Source organism: Drosophila navojoa, chromosome 4 (assembly GCF_054131105.1).
Source record: "Drosophila navojoa isolate 15081-1374.11 chromosome 4, UAZ_NAV_1.0, whole genome shotgun sequence".
NCBI classification, from domain to species: domain Eukaryota; kingdom Metazoa; phylum Arthropoda; class Insecta; order Diptera; family Drosophilidae; genus Drosophila; species Drosophila navojoa.
Window position 1 is genome coordinate 17,767,885 of NC_142892.1, and position 25,239 is coordinate 17,793,123.

General features: G+C 36.3%; 1 protein-coding gene across 3 annotated transcripts in view; it reads left to right on the forward strand.

The window, feature by feature from the left end:
* Eip75B (Ecdysone-induced protein 75B) overlaps positions 1 to 25,239 on the forward strand; it is a 119,068-nt gene that overhangs the window by 41,561 nt on the left and 52,268 nt on the right. The window contains exon 1 of one of the 3 annotated variants that reach the window (XM_018101435.3): positions 19,174 to 20,510. The exons of the other annotated variants lie outside the window; for them this stretch is intronic. Within the exon in view, the coding sequence (XP_017956924.1) occupies positions 19,625 to 20,510 (886 nt within the window). The 5' untranslated portion in view covers positions 19,174 to 19,624. Of the gene's footprint in view, positions 1 to 19,173; positions 20,511 to 25,239 lie in introns of those variants that run through there. 3 annotated transcript variants of the gene reach the window in all.

Genomic DNA, 25,239 nt, shown 5'->3' on the forward strand with positions numbered 1-25,239 from the left:
TTATGTACCTAGTATTTTGGTATTTTTTTGATAGACCTATAAATTAAAGTAAGGAGTACCTACTACATGTTTTAACTAAGGTAGCAATATATATATATTAGTATAGGGTATGTACTACTTGCTTCACTCAATAAACTTAATCAATTTTTGTCTTGAATAATGAAATATTCTTCATTCACTCTCTCCCTTTAATATTCCTCATTTTCCATTTAGCTCTAATCTCTTACCTATAGGGTATCTCTTAGTTCACCTTCCTTGCTTCTGTTTTATGAATACCCATTGTCTGGTTTTTGGTTTTCGCTTTTTTGGCAGTTTATTTGTTCTTGTTCTTGGCTTGGCTTGGCTTGGTTCGGCTTGACTTCTTTTGCTTCATGGCATGTAATTTGGCTCTGGTTGCTTTTGGCCAAGAAGAACTTTTTTAACTGGAATGTTCTGAACCTGTTTTTGACGCAAATATTGTGGTCCGCATTTGACTGACTGACCGAGAGTTAAGCAGATTGTTGATTATGCAAAAAGACAGAAAAAAGGAAAAGAAGAAATTATGTAAAAGACTTAAAAGACTTTTGCTTTAATGTAATATGTATACATAAATATAATAAATTTGAATTGATCTTGAAAACTTCAAAAAACAAGAGAGTAGAGTAAATTTTGCAAATTCTATAAAAAATGTTTCATAAGATAGAACATAAAAAAAATAAAATAAATAAATATATTAATATATTATAGTATGATATAATGTAATACGTATAATATAATAAAATATCATATAATAATTAGACAAACAAATTTAAATTATTATCAGTAAATTAAAAAAAAAAATCACAGATAAATTATTTATGAATTCAAATATAAACGCAATAAAATATAACAAAAATGCAGAATAAAAAAAAAAAATAATATAATAATATGATAATAATTAAAAAAATAAAATAATTTTAAACAAAACTTAAGCTATGCAAAATATGCATTGCATTAATATATAAATAATATATAAATTTATACAAATGAAATAGAAATTTAATGCATATTTTGGTTAATATAAAAACAAACAAAATAAGAATAACTTAGTTAAGAGGAAGAAGAAGTACTTAAGATCAATATCAAAGGCCAAGAAGAAGCCACAGCCCCAGCAAATAAATTCACATGCAATCCACTCTGCTCCCCTTCTCCGTCTCCATCTCAGCATATCACGCTTGCGAGCCTTCTCTCTCACACACACACACACACACCATGCTCAACTGTATTTGCAGCCTCGTCGCGATCATTGCACTTTACATCGCACTCGCCGTCTCTGCTGCATGTTGCAAATTGTTTGCAATATGAAACAAAAAAGTGGAGAAAAAAGAAATGAAAGAAAAACAAACTGAAAAACAAGTTTCCGATTGTGCAGCATGTACCGAAGCGAACTCGAGTCGTGTCGAGCCGAAGTCGCAGCGAGCCGTGGATCGTGCAGCGTCTGTTGCAAGTTGCATGGCTGCGCTCTGGTCGGTCAATGGTTCTCTGGTTCATTGCCATCGCGCTGGGGGTAACTAACCCAGCAACGAGCGACTCAGCCAACCAGCCAGCCAGCCAGCCTCTGAGTCAAGATCGGAGGAAATACCAAAACCGACTTTTGCAGCGGCATTCGTTGCTGGTTTGGCTCGTTTTTAACTGAAGCAAGGACGTCGGCAAAGGTGTGCATGTGTGTGTGTGTGTGTGCCATTCACTAGCCAATTGTGTGCCCATGTGCGTGTGTGTGCAAAAGCCCGCAAATAGATGGAGATAAATACTTCATAGTTGGCTTTGTACGTTTGGTTCATTGACTTACAAATGGCTGAAATGTGCTGTGGGCTTATCGCATGGACGATTGATGAGCAATAAATGGAGCACTAGGAACATCGAACTATAAAACGATCAAGGCTTAGATATATTAATGAGAGAGTTACGTTTATATATATAATACTATTTATGTATTTACATCTGTAGATATACAGACTAATGTAAATCTGGCTTATAAGCCTTAACACGTATTCCTCAAATATTTATATGTACATATATTGGAAAACATAACCACAATGAGTCAATACATATATGTATAAACCCCATAAGCATCATTACACTTCTTTAATTAAACAATTTGATCAGTGCTAATCAGTTTTTTGCTCTTATTAAAAACTGATGACGCTTTAAGCACTTAAATCCCTTTTATATCTCTTAATGCAGCCCGTGCACATGACTCAATGAGCATATTCGTAAAACATTTCGAAATAAATTCGACAATCGACGAATTTCATCAGCAACCTCAACAACAACAAGAACAACGACGACAACAACTGTCAGGGAATCAGAGCAGATTTCAATTTTCGACTGCAATTCGAGGGCATTTCAATACACGAAGTGTTCTGGTTCGCATCGCGTCACGATTGTATAATCGTGTCATTATACAAAAGCATATATGTATATATTTATCTGCAGCAGTATGCGACTAAAGTAGCTCATTTAATGCATTCGTCAGCGTTTCACACACTCGAAAGGAAAAAGAAAAAAAAAACAAAACAAGAACAGCAAAAAGAAGCAAAAACAAATGCAAAAACAATTACAACAAACAATCACTGACAAATGCAATTTCACAAACACAAACAAGAAGAGTCAGAGGCAATTGACCGCTTGGCAAATACAAATCCTGATGACATTCACCCCGTTACGAGCATCGAGCAAACAAAAAGCAACGACAACGATGACCAACAACAACAACAGTAATAATAATAATAATAACAGCGGCAGCTTGAGAAACATGTGCAAAAGCGCAAAAGAGAGCTTTGCCGTTGAAAAAAAAAGCAAACAAATCAGCAACAACAACGACAGCACGCAGTGCAATGAGCACAAAACAAAAATGCAATTAACAGTGGCGTAACAGAAGGGGGCAGCTTCACATGCCTACAGCAGAAGTCCTGCTCAGTTGGGCCACTGCGCTGAGCTTAAGCAACGGCTTGTTTTGCTCTCTTTCTTGCACTCTCTCACTCTCTGGACTCAGCTCGGCTCATGCTTGCTGTTTCAACACTTTTTCTGTTGTTGTTGTTGTTATTGTTGAGTTGACTTCAAGTAATCGTCGTCGTTTCTGTTGTTGTTGTTGTTAATAAACTTGAAACTGCGCTGCTTAAATGCTTTCCGCAATGTTTTGCCACCAAAAATAAAGAGGCAGCGCAAAGAAAAAAGAAAACAAAATTAACTGAAGATTCTGTTGAACTTGTTGCGTCGCTCGTCGGTTCTTGTTGTTGTTGCTGAAAGGAAGCGATATTTTTGGCAGTTATCAATTCAAACTTGAGCTCTTTGTGTTTGTGCAAAGTACACACACACACACACATGTATGTATGTTAGGCATACTTATTTGGTATGTGTGCCGTCGTCGTCTGGCCTGATTGCTGTTTCCTCTTCTTCGTCTTCTGGGGATACGCAGCTTTTGGGCCACACGCGCCTTTAATTGGCCCAAACATGCTGATAACATCGACAATGGCAATTGCATCTGCTCTGCAAGCTGTTTGCAAACTAAATTAATGGCAGTTTTATAATATTGTATATCTCTAACATAAATCATAAAATATATGTACGTATATATATATGTATTTATGTTTATATACATATATTAAGTCTCTGCACATATTTTCGCTCTGGCAAGCTTTTAAGCTACTTAAGCTAAATACCGTTAATTGACACTGGCTAAAAATTTTGCAGTCTAAATTGTTTTGTTTACGCCAGAACTCATCAGCCAAGCTAACAAAAAATAGAATAAGAAAACAAAATAAAATAAAAGAAGCTAACAAAACATAACTTTCCTATAGCAAAACAAGAACAACAACAACAACAACCACAGCAACACTGCGCATTACATAAGATCCAAAGCCGAAACGCAGGTCAGACCAAGCCGCTCCCCGCCCCCTTCCAACTCCATTGCCTCTGCTCGTGTAGCTTTCTTCCGCTCGAAAGGTAGTGAAAGAAGAACAAGCAACAGAAGTCAGCTCACGGAGGGGGAAAAAAAAGTAGAAAGTCATTAAATAAGCAAACGTCGCAAAAAGAAAACAAGTAAAAAGAACCAAAAAAAAAAAAAAAAAAAACAAAACCGAAAGAGAAAAAAATCAAAAGTTGTAAACAAATATGAGCGTAAAAGAAAATGAAAATTCAGCCGCTACTATTACATCAGTAGATGGTACGTCCAGCAGACTATGACTCCCTGCCTCTCGCTCTTTCTCTCGCTCTTTCGCTCCGTCTGACTGATCGCCCGTACCGTACATTCGTGTAGAATGTTTTCGACCGCGTTGAACTTGTCCCAAATAAACAAAATTCCACCGGCCAAAGTCAGTTAGGTAATCTTGTTGTTTCTCCTGTTGTTATTGTTATTGTTATTGTTGTTATTATTATTGTTGTTGCTTCTTTCTTTATTATTACTCTCTAGCCGCCATTTTCCGTGTTATTCTTAGTTATTATCGCGCTGAATCGAAATGCGTATACCCTTTGCCGAGAATATATTGGGTATTTATTTAGATATTTATAATCACTCTGTCTAGGTTTGAGTTTCGATCTAGATCTTCACTTTAAGGGACATATTCATATGACGATATAGATTGAAAGATCATTCGGATATATTGGAAAAATATTTCAGCAAAGTATGCTAAGCTTAAACTTACTAAAGCATAGTTCTAGAAGTAGGACAGAGCTATCAACCCAGTCTTTATACAACTGTTATTTAAGCAGTTTTCGTACTGATTTATGATCATATCCTTAACTTAAGACGAACCTGTAATTTGCCTTAAGATATTACAGAGATAAACATGGATACGAAAATAAAGAAAATATGATAATAATAATATAAAATTTAATTATAATATCCATTATACATACATATATATTTCTTTCCACATGTATATTTCATATATAACTAAAAGCGTATTCAGTTTTCGGTTTGTCTAGCTTAACTTCTCTTTATTTTTGTTCAGCTACAAACTTTCAAAAGGTGTTTGGGTTTATTTTTTATTTTTATTTTTTTTTTCACTTATTTTTTCGCGGAAATTTTGTGTCTAAGCTGTTCTTCTTGGATCTGATTGAGTCATACGCTGGGACAATTTCGAGCAGTCAAGTTCATGATCTGAATACTTATATGTCAATTATTGCTCCAACTGCAATTTATTTGTGTTTTGACCAGAGGAGAGTAATATAAATGTAGTATCTCTGAATATAATATCTAGCAATGAGTCAGGAAAATAGAAACAGAAATGTAAGGAACTCTGGCTTCTATCAGAGTAGAACATATGTAAATCCTTTTTCCAATATTGAAAATAAACATATATATATATATAGATCCAAAACATTATGTACTATATTCTTTTTCTCCCATCCCATTCCATAAAAGTTCACTTAGTAAACCTATACAAAGCGACGTCTGTGTCATATTTAAAGAGCTGCATCTATGTATAAAAGGGATCTATAATGCTCTTTCTCTATGGATATATGTACTTTCTATTGATATGAATACATTTTTCTCACCAAAAAATATTATATTAGTATATATATATCAATAAAATCCTATATAGAAAACTACTTTTTGATATACCCATCATATTATTGGCAAATATCCATAAATTCTAATGCATTTTCAATTTCCCATCGAGTAACTTTATTTTCTCACATCTCAGTCCCCTTCCCTTAACCCCTTAGCCGACTTTCACTGCCACCCACGGCATTTACATTGACCTCCAAAAAAAAAGCCAAAAAAAAAGCACACAACATGGCCAACTATCCAATCAGATTCGAATTGGCTTGACTTGACTTGACTTTCCAGTCGTTGCACTCGCTCTATAAAGTTAATAAACTATAAATTACACTGCACAAATGCCGAAAAAAAACTTTCACAATCAACGGCAGCGACAACAACGAAAACAACAACAGCGATGATTGTGCGACTCGCTGTTGTTGGCAGTTGCTGCGCCAATTTTCACCCGAGCTGGCTTTGTGTGCAACACGTGGAAATTCCCAATTCCCGAGCCCGATGAAGAAAATCAACGATTTGGCAACGATTCGCGAACAATTTCACTTTGCCTGGGTTAAAGTCCTGCCGTCTGGGTGTCAGTCAACTTTCATAGTTGTTGTTGTTGTTGCTGCTATTGCAGTTGTTGTTGTTGTTGTTAGTCTCACTAGCATAGTTGCCCAGCGAACAACACTCGAATGCTCCACTGAATGCAACGGCGTTCGCAAAGTGCAGCGACCTGCATGCAACACACACACACACACACACACACAGAGAAAGAGAGAGACATATTGCATACTGAATCATGAACAGCCTCTTGCCTGCCCTCCCCTCCAGCATTTGTGGCGGCAGTCAGCTGTTGCTGCCACAACTCTCTGCATACCAGTTTCAGCTATTTTGCATGCCTTGCCCCTCCTGACGCTGCCTGCCACATGTGGTAGAAAGTGGCGTTGCATCGATCCGACCGACCCACCAACTGTCTCTGCCTCTGACTCCGTTCGTTTGCCTCAGCCGAGGTAGTAATGACCTCTTTGCTTGAGGTGCTTGACTTATGCATCGGCGATCGCCTGACTCTTGTCGCATTTCGATTGAAAGTGCATGCCACACGGAGATCCGCTCGCCTCGCCTGTCTCTCGCTGCGCTTGGCTAACCTGGCGAATATTCTAAAGGATGCCCTAATGACTCTTAATTGCCTTAATGGCCTTAATGGTAATGACCAATAAATTGATCAGAATTTAGCTCAGATTTTGCAGAGCTGCTAGAAATTTATAGACCAAGGCTGGATTTACTTACAAAGATCATGATGATCATAATAATGAAAGAAACTGATTACTCAATGACAATTTCATTTGACTCTCGTCTTCTAGATCTTTCTTCAATTTTACTAGGCTAACTTTTGGCTTTCTACTGAGATGTTCTAAAGAAGGATATTTGCATACAGTGCTGGAATTTTCTTGAAGCTATTATACACAATTGCATTTAGGAATTGGCAGGCACAGCTTAACTTAAGAAGATTTTTGTTAAGCTTCTTTGAGATTGTTATAAATGAGAAAGGGACTATATTGTATAATGGATATACAGAGGTATATTGTATAATGGATATATAGAGGTATTCCTCGAACTTTCCTTTAGGATTCATGATCAAATGATTGTGCAATAAAGAACTTGACCGTTTCTTAAGAACTCTAGAACCCTATCAAATGATAATGCAATTTAAGTGCTTTGAGAGTTTTTATTTAGTCAGAATTCCGACTTGATACAGATTTGACTTCTATGATAGGCTATTAAGAAGTATTGCTGGAATTTCTCTTAAGAATTACTGATATAATCATAATACAATTTATGGGTTTATAATATTCCTATAAAGACGAATTTTCAGCTAAATTAAGTTAGAGTTTCAATATAGGCCTTAAAAAGTTCGAGCTTCTGGAAGTTTCTTTGAAAAAAAAATTATTCAATAATAATTTTATAAAATTTAGCTTGTTTAACATTAAAATATAAGTTGAATAGATAAATAAGTCTTTCTCACTTTTAGCTTGACGACAATTCATATAGAATATTAATAATAGGCCTATGTATCATGAGCTCATTAGCCATCTAAGATCAGATGAGAACTTAGCAACGATCTGTTATCTCTATAGCCTGAAGACTCCTTTACTTAATCACACAAGCGCTTCCTGTTTCCAAACAAAATATAAATACATAGATACATATATAAATATCTGCATATATATGTAGATATTTAATGATCTCACGTCATCGGCTCACACACAAAAGCCGCCCTCAAAATTCGAATCGGCCTAGAGGCGGCGATCAACGAGTTTAGTCTCAACACCTGTAGATCTAAAGCTCAACCCCCTCTCAGACACACATCCCCTCACAGCCCCCAGCGTCATCACATTCGCTCACCCTGCACCCCTCTTTGGACGCAGCTCTCCTTCAGCCGTTTGGCATTTTGGTCTACACGTTCTTTGGCCGCGTACGCGTACATTAAACCCGGGCCTCACTTCCTACTGAGGAGGAGGGCACTACGTGGCGCTACGTTTTAGCTCGCATTCATAAATTATGGCAAACATTAAGCAACAACAACAACAGCAACAAAATTATGCTAAGCGCGTACAAAGTTTGCTGTTGCTGCGGCTGTTGTCTTTCAAACAGGTTTCAAATTCCTGGCCAGTTGGTCGCGACTTAGCTCACCTGAGCTGCGCTTAAAGCGAGGGCCATAGAACAAAGGCACAGACACAGCCAAAGCCGCTGCCGCAGTCAGAGCCAAAGCCAGCGAACCAATAAAAAACATTTCGGGTCTCTGTCGTCTTTGAGTCCCGGACTCCCAATGCCCGATGCCCGATGCCCGACGCCCGACGCCCGAGATCGAGCCCAAGTTTTTGGCTTACTAATTATTATGCTAAGCTTGATATGAGCAGCGAGAAAGGGTTCATGCGAATACACGAGCAAGCTGAATGCAGGGGTAGGTGGGGGCAACACAGGGAGAAGAGTCTCCAATTGGAGCTGCGACTGTTGAGGCTTTTGTTCTGTCGTCTCTTCTCTCTCGCTCACTCGCTCGCTTGGTCGCGCGTTCGCTCGCTTAATGGCGGTTAATGGAGGTCATTCACTTTCGCACGAATTGTAATTTTTGTGCTTTAAGTCAACTCAAGTTGGCAACTCAGCGCGTTTGGCCCAGCTCTTAATCTTATTATGTTGCACAAAGAAGAAAAACTAAAGCATATTTACAGCTGTGTTCATTAAAATAGTAGTGCGAATACTCACGGACTGAAAAATCTTGGAGATAAATTCAATAACAATAATTCAAAGACGATTTCAAGCAAAGCTACGGAAAAACTCTTTGTCTCTTAAAAAAAAGTATTGGCCAATAAAAATTATAAAAAACTATTTAACTATAGTTTACAGATTTTATTTGTATGCTATTTTTATGAACGCAACTGTATATATATTTATGTGTAAGACTGTGGCACGGCATTTTGTTGCCCCCTTCTTTATGACTTTCGCACTCTTATTATGCTCGAGATATCAATCCAGCCAGCCCCAGCTGCACGCAATGTGCTCAGAGTTGGGCGAAAGTAAGCAGAACGGCATCAGAGCATCTCAGATTTAGCATAAGCATCAACATCTCAATATTTCAATATTAAAGTGCAATAACTGAATTTAATGCTAGTCAAATTGCAAATAAAACAAACTGAAATAAATTCAATTACTATAGCGAGATGAGCATATACAAAATAAAAATTAAAAAAAAAAATAAAGCAAAGGCAAAAGCAACTTTAAGTTACATTAAAGTAAATATATAAATATATAAATAAAATGTTAAATCAAAATTACGAAAAAAAATAAATAAAAAATAAAATTAAAATTCACAAAAAATAAATAAACAACTAAAAACTAAAATTAAAATTACAAAAAAAAAAAATAAATAAATAAAAAATAAAATTTAAATTAAAAAAAAAAATTAAAAAAAAGAAAAATTAAAATTTACAAAAAAAAAATAAAAAACAAAAAGTAAAATTAAAATTAAAAGATAAATAAAATTAAAAATAAAATATAAAAATATTAAAAATAAAATAAAAAGTAAAATTAAAATTAACAAAAAAATAAATAAAAAACAAAAAGTAAAATTAAAATTAAAAAATAAATTAAATTACAAATAAAATATAAAAATAATAAAAAGTCAAATAAAAATCAAGACTATAAAAAAGTTAGAACAAATAAAATGTGAAATATAAATCAAATAAAAGGTAAACAAATACAAATTGCAAACACGCTAAAATATAAAATCGAAAATTTTAAAATTATATATATAACAAAAAAATAAATTTCAAACAAATTTTCAAACAACTTCAATTAAAAATTAATAATTTAAATAAAAAATAAATTTAAATAAACAATAAAATGTAAGTAAACAAAAATAAATATATATAAATAAATAATTTAAATTTATCAAATGAAAAAAAAAATACATAATTTTAAATTAAAATAAAAAGTAAATAAATTATAAACAAAAACACAAAATTAAAAATTTTCAAATATGTTTGTTGTCAATTAATTAGTTAAGCTTCCGCTTTGTTTAGAGTTCTTTTCGCACATCGCATCACAAATCAAAGCAGCCATTAGCGAGCAGTAAAGTCAGCATCAGCCAGCGGAGCATCAGCGGCCGCAGCAGCATCATTCGACTTGGCCAATCAACTACCGTTTGAATCTATTAAAAACATAGACTAAACTATAATTTAGACACATGTCTGGCCCAGAGCTGGGTTGTGTTTGGCCTGGCGAAGTGCAGCCTAAGCAAGTGCAAATTAACAATTAAGTTGGCCCAGCTGCTGCTCCTCGGAGTGGAGTGGATGTCTTTCAGCAGCGGGCTGTCCCAGGCACGGCCTCTGACTTGCCACTGCGCTTGCGGCATGGCGTAATCATAGCAAAGCACGTGCGGCAATTTCCAATTTCTACTACTGCTGCGCTGCTGCTGCTGCTGCTGCTGCTGTTGCTGTTGGCCAAGTGCATTCAACTTGGCCAACTGTGCACATGCGTGGCCGTTCGACCAACTGACAAGTCAATAAACTCATTGCTCGCTCCTTCTCCCTCTCTCTCTCTCTCTATCTCCCTCTCTCCTGGCTTATCAGGCAAACTAAGCACGATCTACGATCATTGGCACCAAATGCCTGCCAACTGGCAGAACCAACGTCGACTGCAACAGCAAACTGCAAATAACCCTCAATAACAGTTACAAAACTGTATGCAGTCGTTAAGAGAAGCAGCAGCAGCAGCAGCAGCACCGTCAGCGTCAATGTACGCAACTAGGCCTAGGCCCAACTAACACATAGAGCTGCGAAAGAATGTGCAAGAAGAAAATTTCACAACCACAGAAACACACACACACACACATAGATAGAGAGAGAGAGAGAGGGAGCAAAGGTGGGTTGGTGGGGAGATGCGGCGAATTGAAGTGGAATAAAGTTGTGGCCGTTGTCGTCGGCGCATTGAGTGCATTGCACTGCGAAAGGGTTAAAGACCCTCACTGATCAGCGGCGCACTGTGAAAATGTGTGCGAAGAAATGTGAGTGGAAAAATCCAAAGTCTCTGCTGCTGTTGCGCATACAAAAACAAATCTGTGGCAGCGGAAAAGCAAAAGTGCAGCAGCCCCCCCATTAGAAACGACGACAGGCCGAACCTACATCAACAAATGCACACTTGCACGCTCACACTCACACACACACACACTCAGTTGAACACGCGAGCACACGAGCATGCACAAACGAAGAGACAGTCCATAGAGCGTCAAGCGAGAGCGAGAGCGAGAGCGGGAGAGTGCATAGAGCTTTCGTTGAGTTACTGTTGCTGTCGTGTGGTTGCTGTTGTTGTTGCTGCTACGATTGCAGTGGCTTTGAACTTCACACAGTTTACAGCACTTTGCGCTCACTCGCTCGCTCTTACGTTCGTTCGCTTTGCTTGCTCGCTCAGTCGCAGTGGCTTACACTCAACGTATGCTTTCTCTCTCGCTCATCCGTTGATAATTGTGGATGATTGCTTTGCTTTCGTTGTTGTTGTTGTTGTTGGTTTTGTATACATTTTTTTTTCAATGTCGAGTTCGCTTTTCAAAACGGGGCATGTGCAAGAGATGCTATTGGGATAGATCATTGAACGTTCAATGAGACGCGCTATATATAAGTGTATGTGTGTGTGTGTGTGTGTGTGCTTGTGCATGTGCGTGGGTCTCTGTGCCACACTCAAGTGGAGGCGTCTGCTGCACTTTTGATTAATTTTCACTGCGGCCCGGGGCCAAAGCAAGCATTTTCCACTGATAAGCAGCTATTGTACATACATATTAAATTGTGCTGCGCTTCCTGCCCTTGCATGTCCACTGATAATAACAATAGAACGAGCAACAACAACAACAACAGCAGAGGATTACGCCTGCATCTTTCTTCTTTCTCTTTTGATAAACGATCAACGCGTCTTCCTCTTATAATTATAGATACTTAAGGAGTTTTTCATTTAGACAACAGAAAAACGAGTTCAAGTACTACAGAAGTTCTACTGCAAGATGCAAGAACAGCAGAGAAAGAAAGGCAGAGAAAGAACGTGTGAGAGAACGAGAGAGATTAGCAGCAAATAGAACACGCTAGAAATTCAAGCGACTTTCGCTGTAGAAGTCTTCTATGGCAGCCAGAAAATTTCATGGCTGCTTCAAGGAAAAGTCGAGAATGTTTAGTGGAGATAGTTGAGCTGAAAGATTCATTTTTATTGAATTTCCTTTAAACATTATAAAATTCTATCTAAATAAAAAATTCACTTCCATGCACTTTCAGGGTCATAGCTCAAAAAAAAAAGTACTCATTGAACCTTTGTTTGCTTTGGCATTTAGCAAAACAGCACAAAAAGTAAAAAATTTATAAAAATGTATAAAAAGAACCCCAACATATGCGCGAATTTCACCGACCTTGGCTAATAAAGCTTTTCAACGTTTGTATTTCCTAAACACACAAATTGAATAAGACGGATAAGAATATAATATACATAGCTGTATCTCTTTCTCGCTCGATCAGCCTCTCTCTTTCACTCCCAGACATTGTGTAATACAACAATTTCGATTTGCACGCGCTTCTTTTTTATTATTATTAGATAGTGTTAAGGGTGGACCTTGAAAACTCTTATCGAATTTTCACCTTTTGCGCGAAAACTACAAAAACGAATCATTGATAAGGCATTTAAGCGAACGTAACACGATTAAACGACCAAGAGATGCACTCACCGCAAAGAAGACTATCTCTAAATGTTGGGTGATATGATTATGTAATATTATTATATTTATGGATGTTTAGATTGTTATAATTGTTTCAATAATACGCATATATTGCTCTCCATATACTTGTCTATTGTAAATTTGTAAATTTGTTCAGAATGGCTTGATCAAAAACCAGTTCTTTTGAATAGTTCATTAAAATCCATTCTATTCAATGGTCATCAATAATAAACCAGTAAAAAACGATTTGTTTTAAATAGTTTATTAAAACTAAATCTATTAAATGCTGAACTAGTTCTTAAATTCAGTTAATGAACCATTAATGCAGTGCATGTAGAGATTCTCAAAAACTAGTTCTATTGAAAAGTTCTGTAAACTGAACTAATTCTTTTAAAAATGAACTTTATTAAAAATGAACTAGTGAAGTTGTTGGCCGGTTCAGTAAATGAATTACTTTTATGACTCGAATTGGAGTGATGATAGTTTACAGCTAGCTCTATTGACGTAAACTACTGAATTAATTCAGAAATATACATAATGATTGCATTCAATCATGAACGATGTTCAGTTGAACAAGTTCGTCCATGAACTGATCTGGTATAAAAATAAACAATATAGTATTTACCGCTTTCAAAAGAACCAATTGAATTTACTTATGAAATAGAACAAAATTTGACAACTCTGATATTAGAAGGTCTACCATAGCCGGCTGCAGACAGCTCATGAGCAACGACTATAGTTTCCGACGATTTTCGGCTATATTTATCGGAGTGACGCGCTCACTTTTTGTTTTATTTTTGCTTGTGGGGAAAATAGATAAGCGAACCATCAGGAATTTGTGCTGCTGACCTTCATTTTTCGCTGCTGTCAGCTGATAACAGCGATAACCGATAAGAATATAAATATATACATATATGTTTATATATATAGAGTGTGTCTGAGTGTGCGTGTGAGTGAATGTTTATTATTATTTAAGTTTTTTTTTTTTGTAGTTACGCCAATTGTCATTACGACATTATTTACAATATGCGGGCATGTATAGAAATAAGCCTATTAGCACTCGGTTTATATGTAGCGTATTACATCTTTATAGATAACATTGCGTAAACAACGTTATCTATGTAGAAATTATAATAGCTTAGAGATATATTGTATATGGGAAAAGCTATATAGCAGCTGCTCCTTCGATCAATTGTTGCCATTCCCAATTGCTCATATCTTTTAGCCTTGAAAATCCATTTGTTTTTTCCAAAAACTCGAGCTCTACCGCTCTCCCTCTCTCGCTCCCGCCTGCATGACATCATGAGTTCTCTGGACAGCCAAAAAAATTATGCGTAATCACCAACCCTGCAAAAATAAAAATATAAAAAAAAAAATACACACACTTAGCATCAAAATCTGGCAACATAAAAAAAAGCCACGCAAAAAACTAAATTGCTCGAGTACATTCGAAAATGCTGGAAGCTGAGTGAATTCTAGATGCTCTTAGGAAAATATGTTCAATTAATGGAGAATTATGTATATCAGAATAAAAATGTTGAATAAAAAAATAAAAATTTCGGAAAATAAAAGACAGAAATAATTTATTTCAATTATTATTATTATTTCAATTTATTTAAAATATAATATAATAAATATAAGTGAAATATTTTATTTTTGTATATTTAGTTAACAGCTGAATTTATTTTATATAATTTATTTTTAATGAAATGATAAAGAGCAATAATAATTTAATTTATTTAAATCGAATGTGATTTACTATATTTAAATGTGAATAAAAAAATAAATAATATGCTGTATTTATTATAAATAAAAATTTGCATAATTTAGAAATTTTCTAAACTGTTTTCAAATTTTTAATTTTTAATATTTTAATTTTATGTAAGCAACTGAAGCTATTTTTATTGCTCCTGTTTCTCTCTCGCTCTATCTTTCCTCCTCTTAAAAAGACTTTCACATATATCAAGCCCGCAATCTAAGCTTTTGTGTTAGGGTATTTACGAAACGAAGCGAGATTAAAAAAAAACTATAAGAAATACACACACACATTTTTTTATGCGTATACCGCAAAATTGTGTTGGCCTTCAAATTGACCGAGTTCATGAACACCAACAAACGTGGCAGAGACACACAGACAGACAGACAGACGATCAGACAGAGCGAGAGGGAGAGGGAGAGGGAGAGGGTGAGGGAGAGAGAACAAAACGTAGGGGCAGTCAGAGGAACCACGCACCTCCCCATTGTGCGTTAATTATATAGTGAGAGCGAACAATACAGATATTTATATAGATATACAAATACATATATACATCATATATGTGTGTATGTGCGGTTCTATATGAAGATAAAACAAATAAGCCAACATAGAGCAGATGGCTGATATATTCTAGAGGCTAAAGCCTCTGCCCTCTGCCCGCCCCACGTTCACATAATTCGAATCGTTTTGGCAAGTTCAAAAGTTGCGCAATCGCAGCAGCAAAAACAACAATAACAACAACAACAACAGCAACAACTACAGAACTGGTTTTTCAGTTCTAAAACTCAAAACGAAATTACTTGCCCAAATTGTTAACAAGTTATCAAGGAAGTTTATTTTGTCTCTTAATCACACAGTTTTTGCACAAAATAAAATATAATAAAATAAATAATAATAAAACAACAACAACTACCAAGGAAAAAGTCATCAAGAGTCGTTCAACTTTATGAAGAGCGCGGCCAACGCGTGTCACAGAGCAGCAAGAGAATCTGATGTGACAGTGAAACAGAAAGAGAGAGAGAGAGAGAGAGAGAGAGTGAGAGAAGTGTGAGAGAACGGAAGGTCGCTCTGATTAAGCCTCAAAATGTATGATATATAAAGTAAACGCTGACTGACTGACTGGCCTAACCGATTAACAACTCGGGGGCGACATAATTCGCAAACTCATGATCGTTCTACGAACTTTATACACAATACCTACCTACCTACATACATACATACATAAGTGATACATATGGATGTATACATCTGTATACCTTGAAGATCTTGGAATGAAGTTCATCCATGATCATTCTATGGCTGCATATTATGGGTTCATGCGGTATATGAAGCCCAATAAATAATTGACCGAATAGTTTAATGGACTTGCAATACTTGAAAATAATTAAATTGAAAGATAAATTGCAGTATATATTACTTAAATATATGTAAATACAATATATCACAAAATATTTCGTACATAATATTTACATATTTTATTCATACCTTTCTAACTTTTCAATATGTGATCTTTATCCCTTACAATATTTTTCAACTTTACACTATATAATTTATATATAAACAATTTATTTCAATATTACAAATTTTACATTTATTAACTTTACACCATCTACCCTATATATAAAGAATTTTTTTAATACTAAATATTATTAACATATATGGTCAATTAATACAATATTATTAAGAATTTTGAATTAAAACTAAATATAAATTGATAAATTAGATCCTTACTCCTGATCTCCATCAATTATTAAAGGAAAGCCTTATTTAGTTTTCATTTATTTATTTATTTATTATTTATTTTTTATTTATTTAATTTTTTTTATTATTAAAATCATCAATTAATATTTAATATTCAGAATCAAAACTTTTTTCTTAAATAATGACATTTCACTTTTTATCTTGAACAACACCTTGAATTTTAAAGCTGTTCTATAATTAACTATACAGTTCCCTGTGCGAACAAGTTCAGTAAAATTTTGATTATGATAAGCTATAAAAAAAGTTGAAAGCTAAAGTTTTTAGCTCGAATTAGTTCTATTAGAATTGTTATATCTTTCATTATAAAAAGTAAGCTTTGCTTAAATTTTAATTATATTTTAGTCATATAAATCTTATATAATAATATAACAGTATGAGGCTATTGAGATATAATATCTATATAATATATATATATTTAATATAAAGCTGAAATCCTTAACCTTAACAGCTCAGAGAAAAGTCAAGTTAATAGGCGCAAATTATTTAAATCTACAATGGATTTCTATTATTAAGTGACTTGACTTATATTAATCGCATTCACTCCCTTACTGCTTCACTCTCTCTCTCTCTTTCTCGCTCTTTGTTACGCTGGCCCTGTTTCAATTATCGGTCAACTACTTGCTCGGCGTTAAAGTCCATTGTTGGCAGTCCTTTCGATAGGCGCTCAAGATCAAGTTGATGCTGCACCACACTGATAACCAAATTTATTGTTGTTGCACATTAAGGCAAAGTCGAAAACCAAGTCGAACTCGAAGTCGAAGTCGAAGTGGAGGCCTATGCGGCATATCCATTCGAAGCCAATGACATTTGGTTGGGGTGCATTCGCCTCGGCGATCGTCGTCCGATCATGGCGAATGCATTGTTCATGACGCAGCCAAAATGTTGTTGTTTTTGTTGCTGTTTGTGATCATGACGTTGCGAATCGTTGGCATCACTTGTAAACTCCGCTCAAATTGGCGCTTGTAAAAAATACAAAAAAAATATATTTATATGTATAAAAAGAGAAAAAGTGATTTAAATAATGCATGTTGAGACGCGAGCGATCATGAAACGGCTGTGAACTCTTGAGAGCCATCGACATCGGCTCGACATCGAGTCAGCTCAGCTACCCGATTTTCTGTTGAACTTGACCTCCACTTGAACTGCTGCATGCAGCCAGGGCTGCCAGATCGATCAGAATGCATGCAGTGCTCTGTTGTCCATCTTACTCTTTCTCTCTCTCTCTCTCTCTCTCTCTCTCTCTCTGATCTCCACTTTCGTTTTGTCTGCTCATTTATTTTTAAACGAACTTGTTATTATTATTGAAATTGCATTAATAAGGAAGTTAAATGTTTATTTTCGTACAGTCTGGAATTGTAAGAGAATTTGTTTTTTTTTTTCTTGCTCAACTCTGTTTGTTGACTTTACGCTGTGGCATACTTATGTGCATGTGTGTGAATCAGGGATTATCGAATGACAATTTTCATTAAGAGTATCTTGTCTATAAGTATATATCCGATTTATGAACAGATCAGATTTTCAATACACAATAAACAATTGGCATAGTCAATGAATCTCTGTGGTTGACACACCCACAGTTCTCTGGAATTTTCGTGTTGTTTTGAAAAACATTTCCCCGATAAATAACACTGAAATATGCTGAAAATATCTGGGGGAAAATAACTTGCAGCAAGTTATTTTTGTCGGAAAACCGAAAAGTCGAGCGCCCACGCAAACGTTGGGGAGACGAGAGCGAACGAGTGGGAGAGTGAGACTGCGAGCCTTAACCTTGGCTAGAGACGTAGACAGAGCATAAAGAAGAAGAAGCACAGCAGCCTAGCCGGCCACACGTGGCACTCGATTCCGTTGACAACAGGAAATGAATCTCACATTGACCTAGGCAGAAGGCGGCTCAACGGGTTGTCTTATATATAGTATGTATGCATATGTAAATATTTATTTACATTTCATTTAATTGAAAATCATTTATGAATTCGCTCAACTCGAAATGTCAACGGCATCGTGTCAATGACTCGGGCGCCTGCATTGTATTGTGATATAATTTTAATTATACACGCAACAAGTGGTAATTAAATAAATTGCATTCGAAATACAAAATTTTCGAAAAAAAGCGAAGAAAAAAAAAATTCCGAAAGAAAACAGCATTTCACTGAGCGCATGAACTTGGCTAAGTTTTATTGAACTTGTTGAGCGAACGCATGGAGCGCCATGAACTAGCTTATATGTTCATGCATGATAATAATAGTGATGATGATGATGATGATGATGATGATCATGATATTGATGTTAATGATTAAAATGCCTGGCAATGGGAATCATCATTGCTAAAAGAGTACATTAACCGCTGTGCGGCGTTTACCTTGGGCCGGCTATCGGTTTTATTGGCGACATGTGTTTCACTCGACACGGCAACGAACGAGAGAGAGAGAGAGAGAGAGAGAGAGAGAGAGAGCGAGAGGGAGAGAGTAACAGCAACCGCCTGTTGCCAGGGTAGTTAAAAGGGCTACCAAGCTGACAAATTGGGCGCTGCTGGGGTGGCTAACTAGAGAGTGAGTGTTTCTATGTGTGTGTGTGTGTGTGTGTGTGTGTGAGTGTCTAAGCAACACCCTCAAGTGCGCTACGTAAGCGAACAGCAGTTAGATCTCGCTCTCACTCTTGCTCTCTCTCTTCCAGCACACACACACACTCACTCACACACACACATACTCAGCGCGCTCGCTCTTGTTGATGTTTTGTTTTCTTATGCTCGCCCCGCCGACACATGTTACATTACATACATATATTTCAAGAGCACGTGAGCGAGTGGCGCTCTCTCACAGGCCACACGCTCTCTCACGCTCTGCCGACGGCGACGGCAACGACGGCTGGCCGAAAAAATTAAACAAGATCCAATGCGAGTGTTGATTTTCCTTTCATTCAACGTTGAAACATCGCAGCGAACGGATCGTCGTTAGCTCCGTCGTCGTCGTCGTCGTCGCTGTCGTTCGCTATAAAATTCGCTGTCGTTAACGTTTTTTTACGTGTACTTCGCGTTGCGCACATCGGTTAAGTTGGCAAAAAATTTGAAAAAAAATACATGTATATGAAAAATATAATAAAATAATAATTTTAAAAAATTTGATAAAATATTTTGGAAAAATATTTAAATATCCTTCTGAAAGTGACAAATCCAAGTGTTTCTCCTGTGAAGAAATTGCTGCATGCAAATGCAATATTCAATTGTGGCAATCGCCCGCAATAATACAATAACAAGTGCACCAACAACAATGCCTGTTTAGGCCAGATTGAGATAATCCATTTGATTTGAATACCAAGTGCAGTGTCGTCCATCGATCCCGTTCACACGTCCACACGCAAAATGCTCATGTCCGCGGACAGCTCCGATTGTCAGCCGAGCAGCAGCGCCATGGAAGCGTCTGAGTCAAAGACAACCTCGGTGATCTGCCTGGGCCAGCCCAGCAGCACCACCGCCAGCAATTCCCAGCTGCTCATGGCTGGCCGATCCCATTTGGAGAATGCGCTCAAGCTGCCGCCCAACACAAGCGTCTCCACCTACTACCAACACAGCAAACTAATTGTGGGCCAACAGGCGCCACAAACGCAAACCCAAACCCAATCCCAGTCACAGTCTCAGTCGCAGTCGCCGTCGCAGCAGCAGCAGCAGCAGCAGCAGCCGCAGCCGCAGCAGCCAAGCGGCAGCGCCGTCTTCTTCAAGACGGAATACCATCATCAGCACCAGGTCGCACCTGTCACAGAAATGGATACTGTGCCGCCCACAGGTGTGGCACTGGCCAGCAAAATGCCGCACAGCAATGTCATCTATGTGAACAAGTCCAGCTCCAGTGTGGTGGTCAGCACCACCGAGGCGCCACAGCTGTTGCCCCACCAGCAACCGCAGCAGCAGCAGCAGTCGCCCTTCGAGCCGTCGCCCCATCATGCCCATCATCATATGGCCGCCATGTATCATCATCAGGCGACAGAGGGCGCCAACGTGCATGGCTATCCAAATGCTGGACATCATCATAGTCAACAGCAACAGCAACAGCAACATCTTCATCATCATCATCAACAACATCATCATCATCAGCTAACGGTCGCTGTGCCCGCCGCTCAGCCCAATAATGGCCAAATTGTGGTCATGCCCGCCGATTCGCGTCCACAGACGCCGGAATATATCAAATCCTACCCAGTTATGGATACAACTGTCGCCAGTTCGGTCAAGGGTGAACCAGAGCTGAATATTGGTGAGTTCTTTGGGGAAGGAAAAACTGTAAATATAAGGATAGTGTGGAAGAGGGAGAGAGGGAGCGAGAGAAAGAGCTGAACTAGCCTGGGAAAACTGAAGAAATTCAGTTGGAAGTGCAGAAAGATCTATAAAATTATATATAAAATATATATCAATGAGTAATATAATAAAATAATAATATATATATAAATTAATATTTTGTATAATAATTTTTTAAGATCTAGGAATAAAACTTTAAAGGCTCCTTTATATATGAAATATATAAAAAAAAAATATATCAATGAGTAATATAATATAATAATAATGTTTGTATATATAAATTAATATTTTGTATAATCAATTTTTAAGATCTAGGAATAAAACTTTATAAGCTCCTTTGGCTTATCGTCCAATTCCAATGCTCATATCGAGTGCTCACTGTATTAATGTCTAGGCTAGTCGCAGCATTGACCGCCTGTTTCCGCCTCAAGAACCTTGGACTTTAAATTAATATTGCAATAGGCCTAAGTCTGAGCTGAGTCTAAAACAAAACCAAAATGCTCGCAGTTGGCAACAGATCGAAACGGAAGCTTATATACGTATGTATATATATAGATATATATAATTGGCTTTTCGGGGTGTTAAGGCTAAGGTTTTAATGAGTGTATTGACTTTTTGACGTCATGTTAATTGGTTAGCCAAAGTAACGCTTCCGAATCGTTCAGTCAGTCGTTCACTCAGTCAACAAGGTCGTTCCGCATACAATGCGAGAAGTGCGAGGCGCGAGTCCAGCTCGAAGTTCGACCGGGTTCAATTAACTCGTATGCATGTACTACGTGTGTATTGAGTTGTAAAAATAACTGTATCTCAATGTCAGGAAGAGAGTTAATGCACTGACTGCCAGTCACCCTGCTTGGGTTATCTAAAGCAACAACTTATAAATCACTGCGCTGCAGTCGCGCAGACTCAGCTCGAGTTCAGAGCGATGAGTCAAGGTAAAACCCCCTATTAATGACGTTATAAGTATGGGCAGCAGACGAGCTATACGCACCGACAGTGTTTATTGCGCTGAAGCTGCAATAAATCCAGCTCCAGACTCCAGATGTAGTATAGCTGAGCTTGCAACGCTTAACATTGATTCTGATTTAGTTTTATAGTCAAATTTAAATGTGGATTGAAATGTCAACGAAATATTCATCATAAATTGACAAAATTAACAAATTAAATAATTAACAAATTTTAAAATTATCAAACTAAAAAATAAAAAATATATATAAATATGTATTATTATATTCAATTTGATTTGCACATTTATTGAGCATTTTTAACATGTTATGTTATTTTGTGTAATTATTAAATTTTTTTTTATATTTAAATTTTGTCAATTAGTTATAATTAAAAAAAAAATTTTTTATTGGTTTTGATATTTATTTTTCATTTTGAATGTATTTTAATGATAATATTCTTCACATTTATATTCTTGAATTTTATTCATTTATTTTTTTTTTTTCTTTTCAAAATAATAAATTTCATTATTTTTATTTTTTAGTTATAAATTTTTGAATATAGTTTTTTTTTTTATTTATTTTTTTTTTTACTTTTTTTATAGTTATATAGTTTCTTATTTTATTTATTTATTTTTTATTTGTAAGTGTTTTTGTTTGTACTTAGTTATTGTTCACGTTCCCTTGCCATACGTATTACCACTAGTAGCTAATTTTTTATTTAAGATATTTTAAATGCATCATTAGATATTACTGTTGGCGACATTATTTATCTTATTAGCATTATAAAATACAGTGGCTAAATCCCGAAAAAAATATTTACATTAAAACCTAAATACCTCATTTAATATACTAATTACAATATTATATACCTAATTGATATTCAAACAAAAATAAAATCAAACAGATCTAGCTAGAAATTCAAGTTTTATTAGCCAAGCCAAACTCAGTTGAATTTGGATTAATTTAATAAGATAATATACTATAAATTTCATCAAATAATAATTATATTATCATATATGCTGAGCATTAAAGGCTTCGACTAGATTACTGATGTAATCTTAGCAGACAAGCTTAGAGTACTCTTAATAATAATGATATTTAATTATTTGCCTATGCATTTCAAGTATATGCCTATAGCAGCTCTCATCTCTATGTCTACTCCCATATATCTCCCATTTTTACATTTCGCCTGCAATTTTCACTGGCCTCAGCTCGCTCCATTAACTTTTCTTTACATTTCTTAACAGTTGTTGTTGTTGTTGTTGCTGTTGAAAAATGCAGCTCAATAACTTTAGCTCGAGTCCAATCTAATCTGAATGGCCCGTCGCATATTTATTTGCACGCCCTGTCCCGAGGAAAGTGAAATTTGTGTCTATGGCCAAAGCCAAAGCCAAATGATGTTTATATGTCGTCGTATTATGCGTTTGCATTTTTGTTTTCTTTTTTGTTTATTTGCATCTATTATTTAAAAAACAAGCAGGCAAAAAAAAAAAAAAAACAAAAACACAAAACCAAAATACGTTTATTTATTTGCGTCTGTTGGCGTTGCATTTCTCCAAACAAAAACAAAAAACTGGGCGACTGGGCGAATGCATTTGATATGCCAAGCCAAGTTCATTGCTACCCCGATATGCATGTGTGTGTGCAGTTGGCATTTGTAAATGCATCCGTTAGCCAAGTTTTTAATTTCAATTGCGAAAACGAAAGTGAAAAGCAAAGCAAAGCAAAGCAAAGCGAGCCGAAACGAAGCGCAGCGAATGCAACTGCAGAAATTCACTTTTAGTTTTCACTGCGCATGCGCAGTCAATTTATGGCCAAAACGCAGCAGCACTTGAACGCACTTGAGGCGCCTACCCACAAGCCCCTTCCCCCCCCCCCCCCTCTCTCTCTCTCTCTCTGTGCCTCTCTCTCTTTTGCTTTTGGCCTCTCTTGTTGCGGTTGCACTTAATTTAAATTCGCTGTCAAATTGTCTTTGACATTTTCGACGACTCCAAACTACTCCGGCCACGACACCGACTCGTCCGTCCGGTTGCCGCGCTGCGCTGATCGTATCCCTAGCCACAGTGAGCTCTGGCTTTGTTGAAATGTCGGTGAAAGTCAATGCAAGCTCAAGCGGCGCCTCGCCTCGCCTCGCCTCGCTACAATTGTGCAGAAAGAAAAGTTATTTGCTTTGCAGTTTTTCGTTTCTTTCTTCATTTTGGTTGTTTTTCTTTATTTTATTTTTATTCGCTTTTCGTAGGCGGCGTTTGAACTTTTGCTTGGAAAGTTTTTCTGCGTCGTGTTTATTTTTATTGGCACAATTATTTGTGCATTTTAGAAATTTATTGAAACGGTCAAAGACCCAACGGAGCCCCGGACAATTCTCTATGCAGAGAAAGAGAGAGGGAGAGGCAGCAAGTAAAAGTGAAAACTATTTAATTGAAAGTAAAACCCTTTTTTATTTTTTTGCAATTATTTTCAAATGTGTGTGTGTGTGTGTGTGTGTGTGTGTGTGTGTGTGTGAGTGTGTGTGTGTGTGTGTTGCAACTTTATGCGAATTTATTGTGGGCTATACTTTTACCTGCAGATTTAAGACGAAGTAAATTAGGCAAAGCAATGTTTGCAGTTGGCCATTGAGATCATTATGATCCTCATAGACATAATTCATTAAACGGCTTATGATCATTAGCATAATAGGGCAATCAGATGTCTGAGCTATTTGATTGCTTTAACTTATTGACTAATATATCATTTAAAATTTGTCATTATCTATGTTTAATTATTTATTTTATTATTTTTAGATAATTTTCTATATTATTATTATATTATTATTATATATATTATTATTATATTATGTTCTATATTATTATTATTATCATATTTAGATCACTTCTATGTCTAATGATGATCATTCCTTTAATCTACGTTCATTTTCTATGCAAACAAGAATTACCATTCCCATATATGAATATCAATATACAACAATCCCATGATGAGCAGTTCTATTATATTAATCCATATTTCTATTAACTTATATTATTTTATTCCCATTTATTTATTTCGAATTCTTCTTCAGAATCTTGGTTTTCAATCAAAAACCTATATTGATCTATGATTGGCAGTATAACGATCTATTTTAGAATTATTTCTTATGATTCTAGATTATTGTAGTCTAGATTAGTATTAAGTCAGAGAGAATAATGCTTAGGTAAAAAAAAAGATCTACAGACTTTATTACTTAAGTTCATTTCGCAGCTCTCTCCCTCTCTCTCTCTCTCTCTCTCTCTCTCTCTCTCTCTTCTCTCTCTCTCTCTCTCCTCTCTCTCCTCTCTCTCTCTCTCTCTCTCTCTCTCTCTCTCTCTCTCTCTCTCACTCTCCCTCTAGCGATCAAGCATTTTCCATTCACTTTTATTGCAATCACACAAATAATATTCATCATGCTCCCATGCGCATCTCTCTCGCAATCTCTTGATGACTACTCGTGTAGTCACTGAGGGCCGTCAATTTTGATATGTCAAGCATTCCATTCCTTATTTGCATCACACAATAATATCAGTAGCACAGTATCTAGCTCTCTCAATCCATCTCATTTGATTATAATTCAGCAGTGAGGCAGTCATTTGAGAGTGCATTACTTAAAACGAATCTTATTTAGACAGCGCAGAGAGACTGTTCACCCTTTTGAGCGGAGTCAACGCAGCGAGAACCCCCAGAATATTTGAATTCCTAAAGTGATTCACAGCTCTCCCTTTTGCTCTCTCT